Source organism: Chrysemys picta, chromosome 5, assembly GCF_011386835.1.
Source record: "Chrysemys picta bellii isolate R12L10 chromosome 5, ASM1138683v2, whole genome shotgun sequence".
Lineage (NCBI taxonomy): Eukaryota > Metazoa > Chordata > Testudines > Emydidae > Chrysemys > Chrysemys picta.
The window spans coordinates 107,863,128-107,880,284 of record NC_088795.1 but is presented as its reverse complement, the minus strand read 5'-3'; the positions used below and the strand labels follow the sequence as shown (position 1 = coordinate 107,880,284).

The window sequence follows — 17,157 nt, the reverse complement described above, 5'->3', positions numbered from 1 at the left end:
TATTTACTCTCTAACAAATCACATTTCCACTGATATCAACAGCGACTGAATGGAAGGTGTTGGAGAAGGATTTCATTGGCTGTGGTGAGGGATCCTGCCATATCATGATGCCAAGGATATCTTTTATCCTTCAGTGATTTTTGGTTTGCCTTTGGGACACACAAGATCATGCCAGATGGCATGTGTGGTGTAATAGCAAAAAATGCCAAGGAGTGGGGGAAATCCCTGAGGCTTTATCAGCCAGGAGATTGGGAAGGAGAGGGCAACACAGTGGGCAGGTGATAGATATATAAGTGTATCCCTAGATATAGCTTGATTTAAGGCTTGTCAGATTCAGGCACAGGCACTCATGTAACTGTATCACTTCATGGAAAGATAAGCTCCTCTTTTTTAAAAGCAAATACATGCACATACTAGTGCTGAGAGAATATATGATTTTTTTATTATTATTCCATGGCAGAACCACAAAAATCAGAAAAAAAAATTGGTTAGGGTTGATCTGAAAGTGAAATTTTTCACTTTTTCTCTCTGAAACAAAAAATTGTTTTGGGTTGAAAAAAACATTTCAACCCAATATGATTTTTCCTTCGTTTTTTCCCCTTTTGTTATGTTTGTCATATGTGTTTACCCTTTTTAAATGTTTTGCAATAAATCTATCTAAATTTTCAAACAGAATGTCACAAAAACAAAAAGTCAAAACTCTTTGTTTCAAAAATGTTGAAATGATTTTTTTAAAACTGTTGTCATTTTTTTATTCAGCCTAAATTATTTGCTGAATTCAGCCTGAGTTTGTGAATAGTTTTGTGACCAAAAATACATTTTTCAGTGAATAAACAGTTTGCTGAAATTTTTTCCCCTAGCTCTAGCATTTACCCTCCCGACGGAAATAGGTAAGTTTCACTCCCATTCTCTGATTCTCCTTATTCCTCGACTGCAGCCACCCCACCACTGCTATGCGTTATGCCTTGGTATATTTCTCCTGATTCTTTCTTTTTGTCCCCTCCTCCCACTACCTCTTTCCTACCTCATCTCCTCCCTCAACTGATGTGCAATCACAACAATCAGAGGCTCCCTAGTTCATGTTCTGGCCACTAGTACTGCAAGCCACATGGGCCCAATGATCAAAATAAGCCTTTGTTACATCACACTTTTCATCTGTAGACCTAAAACTATCACCCCTGCAAAAAAACAAGCATTATGCCAAGTAAATCAGTGTGGTGGGATGGTGTGCATGCAAGTCAACATATTCTGATTGTACCAGAAAATTTACATTATAATAGGAATATTTTCCTACATTGGACATAGAATTCCAAACTACATCTTGTCTCTAAACTGAATATAGTCAGCAATATTCACATCTGTTATAAAAATGTGATTTCTTTACATAAATAACCATCTATAAACTACACTTTATAATGGATTTAAACATCTGAAAGGTACAGAATTATATTTACTTTATGAGATGCTAAAAAGACACTGTCAAGTATATTTTTAAATAGAAAATTATTTGATTTTTTGCTATGTCTATGGAATGAAATATATTTCCAACTTGAAATTATTAATTTTTTCCCTACTCACTGTGCTTTTCAATTTAAAAAGAAATTGTTTCTCTACCCAGTGGAGTCTGGACTGAAGCTAAAATTAACATAGCTGGTTTTGTTTAACAATTTCAACTTGCTGTATAGCTATAAATTATACAGTGCCCTGCACACCAGGCTGGGGTCTATCCTCCACCCTTACTTAGATAAAACTTTCATAATTAATTCAATAGGAGTTATGCCTGATAAGGACAGAGGGTCAGATCAATGTCAAGAATGTTAGCACAAGTGCGGGAAGAGTGCTACTTCAATTTAAAATCTATCTGGAAGAGGTCAAATTTTAAGATTAAAAACCTTGACAGTGCTTGCCTTTAACATCCACATCTACTTTCCATTTACTACCAAAGTCTAATTTCTATCTAATACCAATTTTTAAAAATTACATTTTCTAAACTAGAAGGTAGAAGAATCTTCAACAAGAAGCATTCACAAAACAAAATAAAATGCAGTATAAATTATGTAAGATTGACTGTCCTGTCTGGAGAACTATGTGTATTGTCTGAACACCCAAGCTCACCCAAACACTGAACAATTAAGAGGAGATTGGATTCCTTACATAACAAAACACAGATGAAGTACACAATTCGTGACTCTTTCTAGTCTATGCCATATGTATACACATATATGTCTATCAGGAGAGAGAAATCCTTCCATAGTCTCCACATAAATCCATAGACATTTCTGACATCATGCCCAATTCTTCAGTCCTTGCTTTTTATTGTTGTTTACTTCTTTTCTCCATTTAACCATTTCTACTTTCATGTGTGGGCAATACCACAATGTGATTGTGGATATGCTGTAAAAGTTGTTATTGCAATAATTTACGTTTAATATCTCAGGCCTGATTTTTCAAAAGGACTTCACCCCAGTATCCTTCTCATATATGCAAAGTTGTGTGTGCTAACACCTCTGTGTGCACTTTTCCATCACTAGCACCTGTGTGTGCTGGTAATAGCATTTCTACACACTCAACTGGGCTGGTGTTAGACTCTGTCACTTGCATGCACGGGTGCTGAAAAGTGTGCGCACCAGTATATGCATGTGCACGGAAGAAAGTCACTTTAGAAAGTCATGCCTTTAGACATTCCGCTTGCTGTTTAAAGCTAAAATATGTTAAATTCTCAGAATACTTATAACACTTCAAAAGCTGTCACAGGCTGCTGTCTGGACAAGTGTATTTCATCTGCCTGTAAAATTACTAGTTTTTATTTCTCTTGTTAACTTTCACCAAAAAAAATTGAAATAAATCTACTTTAAAAGTGTCCTGGACCCATTGCTTTGGATCAATAGCCCTTTCTTTTCTCCAGCAATATCTTTTTTTAATTGACCATTAAACCAAGAATTTCAAAGGGTGATAGCTCAGCTAAAATAAGGACGACCAAGAGTTCTATGCAAATAGCCAATATATTTTGATTTCATGGAATTGGTATTTAACCATAAAATATAAAAATAGAAATTTGTAATCAGGACTGATAAGGAACCCCAATCTATTAGTGTCTTGGAATTGTCAAGAGATACTCTGAGCTATCTCTAAAAACTGCAATTTTGCATGAAAAGGGTGAGCCAAACTGCCGGTGGAAAGGACACCCTCAAGTTATAGAATATGTTTACAGGAGGCTTTAGTACAAATGCACCATGCTGGAGGGCTGGTTTCAAAGTCCCTCATCTCCACAGAGCCTAATAACTCCAGTCTCTTTTTAGAAATGGAGGTGACACAAAGCACAGACCCTAGCAGTGTCCATGACCCATACAATTCCCTTGGCATTTCCTACCAGCTAATTGCTTAACTGTGGTGTTTTCATCTCTTCAGAACTAAGTCATGTTACAAATCAAACCTTAGTCATCTTTCCAAGACCAGACAAGAAGATAAGGGTTTGAATTTATCTTGGCCATGTGTAGCCTCTCCTTTTCTGTAGCAGTTCATGGGGGAGCAGACGCATTCATGTGCATGTAAGAGTACCTGGAGAGAGATGCCCCTGTGGTCTTCCCCTCCTCCTCATCTCCAATATCTCCTCTTATTACTGGAGGCTTTTGTTTGGGACAGCAGGTGAAAGTGGCCAGAAAGCCCATCCGGAAACGCTTGTTCATGAAGCAGTAGATGATGGGGTTCACACAGGATGAAGTGTAGGAGAGCAAATGAATAAAGGAGATAGGAGCTCCTGAGAGAAGTTGGTCTGCTGATGTGGTGTCAAATGCACGCCAGGCATTTACACTGAAGATGGGAGTCCAGCAAAGGAAAAACAAAATCACAATCACCATCAGCATGCGGATGACAAGCTTCTTGGCCATCAAGTTGGCAGTTGAGCTGTTGCTTCTGACCCTGTCTATTTTGGTGCTGCTGGTGGCAGAAAGCTGTTGCAGTGGCATTTTTCTCTTCTTTTTGGTTTTCTGCAGGTAGCAACCATCTCCATTCTCATATTTGTTGCTACTGGTGCTGGCTTTCCTGTCTGTATGTACAAATCAGCAGCACTCACATAAATATGTAACACAAAACATTTCTGAATAGTGATTCAAAATATAAACAGATTAGTGGAGTCTAAATTTTGAAGTAAACAAAATCCTTCATGGATGATGAGCAACGAGTGGTAAAAACTGTCATTCCAATTCTAAAGTGAATTTTGATTCAGTCATTTTTGTGACCATCTGGTGTTCCCTTTCTATGAACATCTAAATGTCTGTAGTACTGTGAAAATTGGCAAAAAAAAGGAACATTAAGATTGAATGCTCAAATTTCTGCTTGAAGTAATTTTTGAATTGTATTTTTAGATTAAATTTACAATTCCTGTCATATTGCTTAATAGCAAAAATAATCTAATCTGTGATGAGAAACAATATCCATTTGGTGTATTTAACTAAAACATTGGGAATTACAAATATCCTGTCTGAACTCTTTGCAAATAATCTGCAGATGATAGATTATTCACTTAAGAAATTTTCCAATAATTTTGATTAACAAATACATGCAGTAGTTTTGCAATCTGTTCATAGATGTTTTGTAAACAAAAAAGAGATGGCATTTATAGAATAAATTATTGACTCCGCTCTACTATTCACATCTTCAAAGATGAACTTAAAACAAAAACAAATACAAACATGCTGTTACCTCGTGAAGATTTTCTCTGGCTGACATCAAACTTTATTCCTCTGTATAGTTCCAAAGAGATTAAGCCATATGCAATCATCATTACAATACCAGGTATAAGAAAGAGTATGAGCAACAGGAAAACGTACCTGAGGAAGCCACAAAAGAGACTGAGATTAGGGAACAGCAGAAATACAGAGAAGCAACTGTATATTTTTGTTTGTTTTCTAAAGATCTGGGTGAAATGTTTTTAGGGCTGATGAGAGGTACTCTATTGACAGTGCTGGAAGCTAGAATCCCTTTTTTTTCCCTCCACAGAAATAGTACAGTGCAAACAATAGCAGAGCTGGCTTTTCCACGCTGTCCATCCAATGTGTCTCACCCCCAGAGGCACTTAGGGCTAAAAAGATGCTTCAGTCTCTGTGCCCATTCAATACCTGTCCTCTACCGAGACCAGAATCATGTCTATGGTGGTGGTGATGGTTTTTATGATATAAAAGCTTGTCCAGTGGGAATTCAAATGAGCAGCTACCTGTGCTTAAGTGAGATGCTGATATTAGCCATTAACTTTCAAAAGAAATTTTGGGCCCCGGTTCATCATGTTTGCTGGGTCTCCAGCCTTTCCCATTTCACTTCATTACAGATGTTACAGACTTGGGGGAGGAGGGAGTGCTGATCTTGGGATCCTGGTACAACTGTTTCCCCTTTCCTCTCCTTCATCAACCTGGATTATTACATCCATGGAGTGGGACTGTGCTCCTTCCCCTTCTCCTCCCCTCCCCCCCCCCCCGAGGAGTGTGCCCCCCCAGAGGCACGCACTGGGAGGGAGATGCATTTCATTCCCCTCTAGCCCCATACAGATTCTGAAGGAAAGATGTTACAGTTTGGTCTCTTATTTTTCTGCTGAATCCCTTCCATAGGAGAGATTCCACTTTAAAGCAAATCCTTTAGTATTTGATTACACATTGCATATGGGTAAATATACTACATAACAAAACATAAGCAGTTTCTCTAATGGTACCTACACCCAGGTAAATTATTTTGCTTTAAGGTATTTTATTAACAAATCAATCATATATTTTGAGCCTAACCATTTGCTCCTTGCAGGAACATTGCTGCAAATTCACTGGCATTGCTCTGGATTTACATTGGTATAACTGAGAGCAGAATTTGGCCTTTTAACTTTTCTCTTCATACATCCTCATTATGGCATTATACCTTAAACTACTGAAAATGTTAATATCAAATAGATATTTATATGCATGAACCATATTTAGGTGGTGCAAACTATAGACCTATTCTGCCTCCCATTAAAGACAGTAGGAAAAATCCTTTATCTTCCCTGCACCAACTAAAGTGCTTGATTACAGGAAAAATAAATATTAGGAAAGTATTAAAGAGTAAAAATGAGCTTGTTTAATGCAACAGTGCAGCTCCTTGATTATGTCCCTATGTTATTTCTGTGCCGTTTATTCCTAGGGTGTGGACATTTAACACTGACTGTACCCTAATAGCCTGCTGCCCCCTTTGCACTAATCTCTCTAGTCACTAGGTTGGTTCTGTTCTCAGGTACATTTGCTACTTCTCCAATTTTCATGTCATCATATTTGTTCACAATTGAAACTGCATCAAAGAAATGCAGACAAAGAAGTGAATCAGTCCTGGAAGGGGCACAGAGATACGTGTGGCTTTTAAAAAGATTAATTGTTAAAAATAAACAAATCCTCAGGAAATACAAAAAATAAAACAGACGGAGCTATACTAACATGAAGCATCACTGCTGGAAGTCTGAGAGAAGCCTTCATTTCAGTGACAGTGGCAGCTTCATAGACTACAGTTTGAAAATCATTGCCCCTTTACATATATCCCCCAGATGTGAAGCAAAAGTAATAAATGTATTTAAAAACAAAAAATAGCAGCAATTAAAAATAGAAATTCTTGTGACTTTTTAAACAAGCATAAAAGAATTATAAACAGTCACTAATGGTTAATAATTGATTTTCAACAGGCTTAATGCTACCATGTAATCCTATTTTCTGCCAGATAATTATATGTTATTTAACAGTCAATTATATCTTACCAGGACTGCTGAATGACATCGCTTGGCCAAAGGAGGCGACACATGTTAGCTGTGCTGTTGTTATATTTTGTAAAAGGCACCAGTTTGCTGTAAATTGGGTATGGTGACATGATGGTAAAGGAGAGACACCAAGTAGCAGCAATCACCTTCAAGGCATGAGATTTTGTCTGCCATACCCTGGACTGCAAGGGTTTGCAAATAGCACTGTATCTCTCCAAAGATATGGCAACCAGGTTGAACGTAGATACACTTACTGAGACACCTAAATATATAAAACAAAGCAACGGGTTCTTGTTTTAAAAGGCTGGCTCTTTGTAGATAAACTTGCTAAGTTTCCATGGACATATGCGAAACAATGAAAATATAGCATTACTCATATTTTCACAACTCATTAAGTTAACAGAGGTGGACCTGATTCACCTTTGTGATGCTCCAGATTTATGCTTGTGTAACTACTGATGTGTATGAAAAAATAATTGACATCTTTTGACTTAGTTCCATCAAAGCAGGAAGCTGTTACCAATCAAAGTACTGATTCATCTCTGTATTACTCCAGTTTTTACACTAATATAACTTTACGGAAACATAACCAGGCACTTTGGAAACAGTGAGGTTACACTGGTGTGCATCTGGAGTAACAAAGCAGTGAATCAGGTATGATTTTAGTTTTAATTAAAAAAAGCAAGTATCTTGTTTAATTGACAACCTAACTTCCTGTTTTGATAAAATGAAGTAAAAAAACCTAAATAGTTACATTTTCATAGATTTTAGTGGAGTCACACTGGCATAAAACTGGAGTAATGCAGTAGGAATCAGACCCATTTTCTATAAAATGTTCATTAATTTCTCCTCCTCACTATATATAATATTTCAAACTTTCAGTGCAATGTGCTATTTTTTTTTCACTGTGCACCTCTGATGTGTTTACTGTATGACTTATGGGACAATTCACCTTGAGTCTTAAAATAAAATTAACTTTGTAATTGTAAAACTTGATATTAGAATATATTCCCTTTGAATATATATATGTGTGTATGTGTATGTAATTGGTAACACTTAAATTGAAATATAAAAAATACGCTTCAGTAATTTTCATGACGTTTATGTCAGTAATTCATTACATGTTTAACTATGACCTTTAGTTTTATTGATTATATCTAAGGAAAGATGTTGACTTCCCATTCCCACACTTTCAAAATGTATTTTCACATTACATCATAGTTTTCAAGGGCACACGTTAAACAGAGGTTCTTGTAATTAATTGCTAAGTCTCATTTTGAGATAACATAAACTTTTCAGAATTCCCTCTTTTCTTTTTACATTTTTAAACATTAAATCTAAAAAGTTGGGACAGTATCACTTATCCAGATAATTTATAAACCAGGCCCTTTCATGGATCCCACTTCTATAATGGGAGGCAGCTGAAGCCAAAGCATATTGAATGTGGTGGTGGTCTTTAAAATATGACTCCCTAAAAATAGTATCATTAGGCTTCATATTTATTGCCTCTCAGTGACTCCGGGTTATATTTGATCAGTTAACAAATAAAAGGATATTTGTTCTAACTGACAGCCCTGCAAATTCCACCTGGATTTGCAAAATCAGAATGTTGGGGTTTTTTTCCTTCTCATTTGTCACCAGTAGTAGAAATTCTGTGGGCCAAATTCGGCCCTTGGTAATGGTTACCCTTGTACAATCTTATTGTATTTGCTCTGTAATTAGAACAATAATGATTCTGTTGATGATATGCAAGAAGGAATAGAATCCAACTTCTCTCCAGGGCTTCACCCTGCAAAGTGCTGAGCCTAATCTAGCAGAACACTTAAGGATGTGCTTAATTTAAGTGTATGCTTCAGTGCTATGTTAGACGAAACTACAGAGCTCAGCATCTTGCAGGATTATGCCCCCAGAGCTGTGCAGAGCTCTCTCGTCAGCTCTAACAAGAGAATTAACTTTTGTTATCAAGGTGATCAGCTATGGCTCTGCATACAGCACACAGGGAGAATGTTTGCTGATTACAGGGGATGACACTTTTACTAATCGCTTTTTACACAGGTGCTGGAAGTAGGGGTACTGGTGTTTGCTGCCTCACCCCCTGGCTTGAAGTGGATTCCATTATATACAGGGTTTACAGTTTGGTTCAATGGCTCTCAGCACCACCACTATAAAAATTGTTCCAGCACCCTGTCTTCTTATAGCAATTTAAGTCAAATTTTAATTAAAGAAAAAGGGTTTTATAAAATATGCTTTTTCCCATCTTCATGTGACTGCCTGGGCTACTTTTGTTCCTTAGTGCTGATCTTTCCAATAAGGTGTTAATGCCCAGTCAGTCCTGCTTAGCAGGTTTTGAGAGTGCTTGGCACTTTAAAGGATCTGGCCCTTGTTTAGTATCTCACAAATTTAATGGGTTATTTACTTTAGAGTAGGTACAAAATTCAGAGACTTACCCATGAAGTAGGTGGCAGTTTTACAAACAGCACTACCAAATATAAAATCCTTCAGCAGGTTGGGAATGAGGGTGAAAGGCATGCAGAAAAGGCAAAGCATTAGGTCACTGACAGCCAGCGACAGCAAAAATATATTAGTGACGGTCCTCATCCTTTTGTTTCTTATCAACACTGTAATTACCAGCATGTTCCCCACGACACTGAGCAAAAATATCAACGAATATAGCAGAATTCGAACTGTTTGATGTAAATCTGAAAATTGCCACAATGAAGAATCAGTTATGAAATGTGAAAATTATAAAACTAATTAATTTTTATCACAGGGGTTTCATCCATTAACCAAAAGGTGAAGACTTCTCATCATTCAAGGCAGTAGATTTGATTTTTATCTCACTTATGCAAATCTACTGAAGTCATGTCATTACACCAATGTAAAACTGGTGGAAGTTAGAAATCCTGGGCCTGATTCTGACCTACCTGAACTGTTCTTTGAGACAGTAAGAAACATTATGACAATCTATATTATTTTAATACATGAGCAAATTTTCTTTAGCGGCTACATACAGTGTTATAATTTCATGGTAGTTGCTTCCACATACTGCATTAGATCAGATAACTTCATTGTTATAGAATTATTCAAGAGCAATATAAAATTATGTTTCATTAAACAATTATCAGTACTGTTTACATTCTATTCTAACTGAGTATTACTTTCTAGATGTATTTATAATCTGGAAAAACAGGACATATAAAGTTCTTGCTGGTCTGTTTCTTATCCTAATTTAGCAACAAATGGTTATTTTCACACTGCCTCACCTACAAACCTTTGTGTACCTGTTTTTCTTGAAATATCCATGAGTTTGCCTTCAGCTGGAACTGGTGATGTCTGAAAAATCTATTTTCCTCCACATACCTTTAGCAAGATGAGGTGAGTCATCCACACAGAAAAACGTATCATTTTCCATGACAATATCACACAGGAAAGCAGAAATATTGGTTCCATTCTCAAGTAGGATGTCATCAACTATTTCCATTCTTCAGTCTCTACAGGTTAGCTTATATGTGGTGAAAGGCGGATTTGCAACTATCTGCCCATTCTTTCTATGAGCAAAAATATTCCTGAATGAAGTCTGCAGTGAAAAGATTTGACAAAGGTTTTCCAAGTAAGTCTTTTTTCAGCTAGCCATAAGGAATATCCAGTACAAGGAATTCTGTTCAGAATGAAAAAGATTTATTCCAGTAGAATATAAAGCAGTTTAGATGCATGAGAGAAAAGCATGAACACACACGTCTTCTCCTGTACCTTCTAGATCCGCCCCCCTTCTATTATTGGGTTAGTGTTGGGATTATAAACATACTAGATAGCGATTATAAAATTAACCCCTTGCAAGATTGTTTCAGCTCACACATCTACAATACCTCTCTGTGTGAATCTGTTATTGCCACAGATAATAAATCATGAGCAATAAATGATTTAACAAATCACTCTTCCAGCTAACAATATTTAACAAGATAATAGAAAATACTTGAACAAAAGGATGCAGAAAAGAAGAAACATAGTTAGAGCTTTGTATGTCTACATTTGTATTTCATTATATAAAAACAATTTAGTTTCTTTTACGTTTGGAAAAAATGCAGTAACATCTCTAGGTACAACTGGAAAACCGGCTAAGTAACAAATGGAATAATTTATCACTCAGGTTCCTGTAAAATGGGGATAATGATACTTATATTCCTTTGGAAAGCACTTTGGGATTCTCATATGGAAAGCACTATAGGGCCTGAGCCAAATCCCACTGAAAGCATTGGGAGTCTTTCCATCACTTCAATAGGCTATGGATCAGGCCGTATAAAACTGAAATATGAATATTGTTTGTTAATATAAGAAGGATCCTGTGAATTTTCTCTGAGTATGGGCTTATACGAAAGCTTTATAAATTTCCATTGCACTTGCATTATCTGTAATTAGACTACAACAGGGGTCGGCAACCTTTCAGAATTGGTGTGCCAAGTCTTCATTTACTCACTCTAATTTAAGGTTTTGCGTGCCAGTAATACATTTTAACATTTTTAGAAGGTCTCTTTCTATAAGTCTATAATATATAACTAAACTATTGTTGTATGTAAAGTAAATAAGGTTTTAAAAAGGGGATGGTGTAATGGGATAGCCTAATTTTGGCAATTAATTGATCTTTGACTATTAGCAGTAAATATGCCCCGTGGTCTGTGATGGGATATTAGATGGGGTGGGATCTGAGTTACTACAGAGAATTCTTTCCTGGGTGTCTGGCTGGTGAGTCTTGCCCACATGCTCAGGGTTTAGCTGATCGCCATATTTGGGGTCAGGAAGGAATTTTTCTCCAGGGCAGATTGGCAGAGGCCCTGGGGGGTTTTCGCCTTCCTCTGCAGTGTGGGGCACAGGTCACTTGCTGGAAGATTCTCTGCACCTTGAAGTCTTTAAATGATTTGAGGACTTCAATGGCTCAGACATAGGTTTGATACAGGAGTGGGTGGGTGAGATTCTGTTGCCTGTGTTGTGCAGGAGGTCAGACTAGATGATCATAATGGTCCCTTCTGACCTTAAAGTCTATGATTTTATGCAGAGCGCCCCGGACCGGTGGCCAGGACCCGGGCAGTGTGAGTGCCACTGAAAATCAGTTCGCTTGCCGCCTTTGGCACGTGTGCCATAGGTTGCCTACTCCTGGACTACAAGATAGCAACAATGAATAAACAACATCTATTTCTGATCATGTTTTTCTCCAAACACTGTCTTCTCTCTCCTATTTCCACAAAGTGTGTAAACCCAAAGCTGGGTGTAAGCCTAGGAAAAATTAATAGGCATAATTCATTACAAGAAATTACTGAATAATAATGAAATAAATTCATCCCTGCTGTTACTCCATTGAAGTCAAATTTATTTTTAAAAGGGAGAGCAATAACAGGATTATGTCCTTCCAACCCCTTCTTTAAACTAAATATAACAAGATTGGAGGGCCTGGATTTATTTTCCAGCTCCTCCAACCTCTGATGCACAGCCACATTTTCTGGAATATTTATGTGGGGGAATATACAGCAACACTGCAGATAAAGTCTAAATTGCTCTCATGCCTTAAAAAGGTTTATTATGATCCTTATCAATGTGTTGTACAGACTCTTGTACATTTTCTAATCTGAGGTAAAACAGAGTCAAATTTTTGATCAATGTATACAATGTACTTAATGTAATTCCATCAGAATGAAATAAACTAAGTTCAGCAGACAACACTCCTTTCCTCTTTCCAGGAATATGTCATATATGATACAAACCTAGGAGCCTTTGTCTACCTGTGACATTCTAGAATTATACGTTCTGGGATATTTTTTTAATCTAGAATTTTATCTGAGAGAAATAGCTTTAAATACAACTTCTTTCAATTTTTACAGCCAGGTTAATTTGAACATTAGGTACATCAATCTTTGAATAACTGAGTTTGATCTCTAGCTTTCCAGTTCACCTTTAAATTCTTATTTTACATAATAAATCACAGAGATGGTACTAACCAACTCTTACATGAAATGGCAGACAGACTGTTTGTATTTAAATGCAGGAGTGAATTTGGGGTTATTTCAGTATTTACTGAACACTTTCACTGTCAATTTCAGATGGTCCAAGTGGGAACTATCATTAGAGTTGATTCCAAGCGCCTGCATTTTTAAAAGGGCAGCTTGCAGATGTATTGATTCAATGCACAGGATGCACAAGAAAAACAAAAAAACTTTTTTGAAAAGACATTTCACTTTTTTTTTTTTTCTTTTCCTGATGGGTGATAATATTGGAAAGACAGTGAGGTGAAGCAGGAGATATGTTGAGCTGCCAAACATTACTATTAAGCATTTACTTTGCTGTAAGTGATCCGAGAGTCATCAGACCAAAATAAAACAGCATTTTACAACTTTCCTCTGAGTCTTACTACAGTGTTTGCGCTCCTCCAGTCAAGATTCTGATCCTGCACTCTTTATTTGCATTCCACTCACTTCAATGAGAGCTTCTTTGGTTTTAGGCTCCTTTCTTAATATACAAAATGGGTGCTTAGGATCTGCAGATTCATAAATTTAATAGATTTAGGTGTCATAAGGGACCATTATGATCATCTAGTCTGACCTCCTTTGTAATACAGACCATAGAATTTTATCAAGTAATTCCTGCAGCCAATAACTTGTGGTGGAATTAGAGCTTTTCTTTTAAAAAGATTTCAGACTGTTGCTCTAGTCAAGATGAGTTATCCTTGATGAAGGCGGGGCTCTCCTCCATGCTACATACTCCACCAGAAAATATTTTCCTGCTTGGCAAAGACTTGTAGTAGTGGAATGATTTGCTGTGTTTTCAGTTCCAGTTGCATTGGTTACCTGGTGTTAGCAATAAATCATTTGTTGTTTTTTACTCTGTATATATTGCTACTTGAGGTTGGATTTTCTCTCAGACTCTTTTCTCCTGCAGCTTTGATATTGCTTACATCTTAATATTTGTTTCTGGGTTAGTAGCTAGTATCCTGATGTGTGTATCGTGTCCTTGTCATTAATGTAACATGAAAAGGTAAGCAGACCATGGTATAATAAATACAAAGGCAACTTTTATTGAGACACAGCCTGAGTGCCTGTATCGTCTCTGGCTGCCTAGCTCCCAGATTTACCAATACAGCATGTGCTGAGCAGTCCCCCTGCATGAGGTCCCCGTAAGTTCTGACCTGAAATAAAAGCAATGGAATGCAGTAAGTAGCCATGGGGGTAGATGTCTCTTCCTCTTCTCTCTCAATGAGCAGCCTGAGTGGGGATGTGAGTGGAGCTTCCGAGATACTCTTCTCCTTAGTCAATGAGAGAGCGAGCCTGGATATAACTTTAGGGCAGAAGGGAAGAGAATCGATTGGGGACCATTTGGGACCGGTCCAAAAAATGAAGTGTTGTCAGGCAGATGGTATTGGGGTCACTCAGACAGGACTCTGTAATCCTGAAGTGGCCAGGGAATCACAAGAGACAGGGCAAAGATTTAGGCTTCTCAAGCAAGAATTGGCAAAAAAATGGTGCTAGCAAAGGGTTTGGGGTTTTTTTGTGGTGGGGGTGGAAGATGAATTGTGTGGTTTTACTACTTAAAGTTAATTTTTAGTTTTGACATCTGTGGAACAAGCTGACAGAATACCTGAGTTAAAACTTACAAAGAACCCTTACCTTCTCATTTTGAAAAAAACCCACCTAGGTTTTTATATGGAATGCTGCAAGGTCTATGCATTTTATATACCACTGAAAATGTTTGTTGCTAAGATTTAATATCTGATGGTCTGTAATACAGAGCCAATAACCATGCTCTGTTTGGTAAGGTTTGAATGTCTGCCCTTTTAAGTTGTTTCGCTCTTTAGTGTATACATAACTGACTAATTTCATGGTAGACCACTACTTATCAAGCCGAGCAGTCTCCTTGTTTCCTTGTGCTCCCCTGTCTGTCAATTTGTCTTTTACTTAAATTGTAAGCTCTTTGAAGTAGGGACTGTCTTTTTGTTCTGTGTACAGCACCTAGCACAATGGGGTTCTGGTCTCTGACTCTCCTAAATGCTACCACCATACAAATAAATAATAATAAAAATTATATAGTCTAAGTATCAAAATTCATAAGCACCTTTTTAAATGCTCCATACACTTACTATAAAATAGCAGGCCTAAGACACAATCCAGCACCCAGTGAGGTCAATAGGAGTAATTTCATTGACTTTACTAGTTGTTGGATCAGGCCCCAATACTTGAAATTGTATAGAAAATCACATAGCATATGGCACACATTGTACAGTATCAAATTAAATACATAGACACAGATAACACGTGCCTCCTGATACTTGGAAGACATAATGTAAAGGAGAGGACATGTGACCGCCCCACTTGTCTCCTCTGGGAGGAACTTCCAGCCCCACCTCCCTGGGCCAGGGCAGACAATCCCGCCAGGTCCTGTGGGGCTGGGGCAGATCAAGCAGAAATCTGGGCTGGGGGCACTCCTTCCCTACATGTCGCGTATGCATAGGCAATGTAGAGTGAGTGGATAATATAATTTGACACTGATTTAAGGAGAAATACACACACAAGAGCCATTCACCTTATGATTTAATGAAAAAAAGAAAAGACTTTTCTATAAAGCTTTTGAATGTCATAGTTCCCATAGTATGTTCTCATTGTTTAGGAGAAATAATAACACTGGTCTACAATTTTTGAGAAGTCGTCTGCTTCAGAGATAAAATGTGCTATTTATTATGTATTTTGAGGTGCTGAATTCAAATATGACAATTAAAACAACTGATTGGCTACTGTTTCTAAGATATTTAAGTTTTTACATTTTATGTCTATGTATATTGTGTAGATAGTAGAGTTTTAATCATAAATTGTAAACCTAGGTCTTTTCATATGTTTATGTTGCTTTACATGATAATATTTCACCTGTCCTGTTTATGTAACACTTTAAAAATCAGCAAAAGGGTTATATAAATAAAATTGATTATGAAACAAAAGGCGAAAAACTATTATGTACATAGTTTAGTCCTATTCAGTGTCTACTCAGCGCTTCTTGGCTTGTCTCTTGTATTCATTAAATGGAGCATCTCTTGTCTCTGTCCAGCAATAGTCTGCAAGCATTGATGGGCTCCATTTGCCCCGATAGCGTTTCTCCATTGTTGCAATGTCCTGGTGAAATCGCTCGCCGTGCTCGTCACTCACTGCTCCGCAGTTCGGTGAAAAAAAATCTAGATGAGAGTGCAAAAAATGTATCTTTAGTGACATGTTGCAACCAAGGCTTTTGTATGCCTTGAGGAGGTTTTCCACCAACAACCTGTAGTTGTCTGCCTTGTTGTTTCCGAGAAAATTTATTGCCACTAACTGGAAGGCTTTCCATGCCGTCTTTTCCTTGCCACGCAGTGCATGGTCAAATGCATCATCTCGAAGAAGTTCATGAATCTGAGGACCAACAAAGACACCTTCCTTTATCTTAGCTTCACTTAACCTTGGAAATTTTCCACGGAGGTACTTGAAAGCTGCTTGTGTTTTGTCAATGGCCTTGACAAAGTTCTTCATCAGACCCAGCTTGATGTGTAAGGGTGGTAACAAAATCTTCCTTGATTCAACAAGTGGTGGATGCTGAACACTTTTCCTCCCAGGCTCCAATGACTGTCGGAGTGGCCAATCTTTCTTGATATAGTGGGAATCTCTTGCACGACTATCCCATTCGCAGAGAAAACAGCAGTACTTTGTGTATCCAGTCTGCAGACCAAGCCAAGAGAGCAACAACCTTCAAATCGCCACAAAGCTGCCACTGATGATGGTCATAGTTTATGCACCTCAAAAGTTGTTTCGTGTTGTCATAGTTTTCCTTCATATGGACTGCATGACCAACTGGAATTGATGGCAAAACATTGCCATTATGCAGTAAAACAGCTTTAAGACTAGTCTTGGATGAATCAATGAACAGTCTCCACTCATCTGGATCGTGAACGATGTTGAGGGCTGCCATCACACCATCGATGTTGTTGCAGGCTACAAGATCACCTTCCATGAAGAAGAATGGGACAAGATCCTTTTGACGGTCACGGAACATGGAAACCATAACATCACCTGCCAGGAGATTCCACTGCTGTAGTCTGGAGCCCAACAGCTCTGCCTTACTCTTGGGTAGTTCCAAATCCCTGACAAGGTCATTCAGTTCACCTTGTGTTATGAGGTGTGGTTCAGAGGAGAAGGATGGGAGAAAATGTGGGTCCTGTGACATTGATGGTTCAGGACCAGAAGTTTCATCCTCTTCCTCTTCCTAGTCTGACTCAAGTGAGAATGATTCTGGTGCATCAGGAACCGGCAGTCCTTCCCCGTGGGGTACTGGGCGTATAGCTGATGGAATGTTTGGATAATGCACAGTCCACTTTTTCTTCTTTGACACACCTTTCCCAA

The 17,157-nt window shown here is 37.8% G+C and overlaps 1 protein-coding gene across 1 annotated transcript; it reads right to left on the bottom strand.

Annotated features, from left to right (window-relative positions):
• Positions 1-420: 420 nt before the first annotated feature.
• On the bottom strand, positions 421-10,534 carry CCKAR (cholecystokinin A receptor). Its single transcript, XM_005300295.4, has 5 exons — positions 10,121-10,534; positions 9,208-9,459; positions 6,761-7,022; positions 4,702-4,829; positions 421-4,045 (listed from the first exon to the last, which is right to left on the bottom strand). Exons 1-5 carry the CDS (start codon positions 10,239-10,241, stop codon positions 3,519-3,521), a joined length of 1,290 nt encoding a protein of 429 aa, XP_005300352.1. The 5' UTR covers positions 10,242-10,534; the 3' UTR covers positions 421-3,518.
• Between the last annotated feature and the right edge of the window lie 6,623 nt (positions 10,535-17,157).

Coding starts and splice junctions, on each gene's coding strand:
- CCKAR (XM_005300295.4), bottom strand. CDS start 10,241: ATGGAAATAGTTGATGACATCCTACTTGAGAATGGAACCAATATTTCT. Junction 7,023..9,207: donor AACTGCCACCTACTTCATGG/GTAAGTCTCTGA, acceptor TTATATATTTAG/GTGTCTCAGTAAGTGTATCT. Junction 4,046..4,701: donor CCAGAGAAAATCTTCACGAG/GTAACAGCATGT, acceptor TTGTACATACAG/ACAGGAAAGCCAGCACCAGT.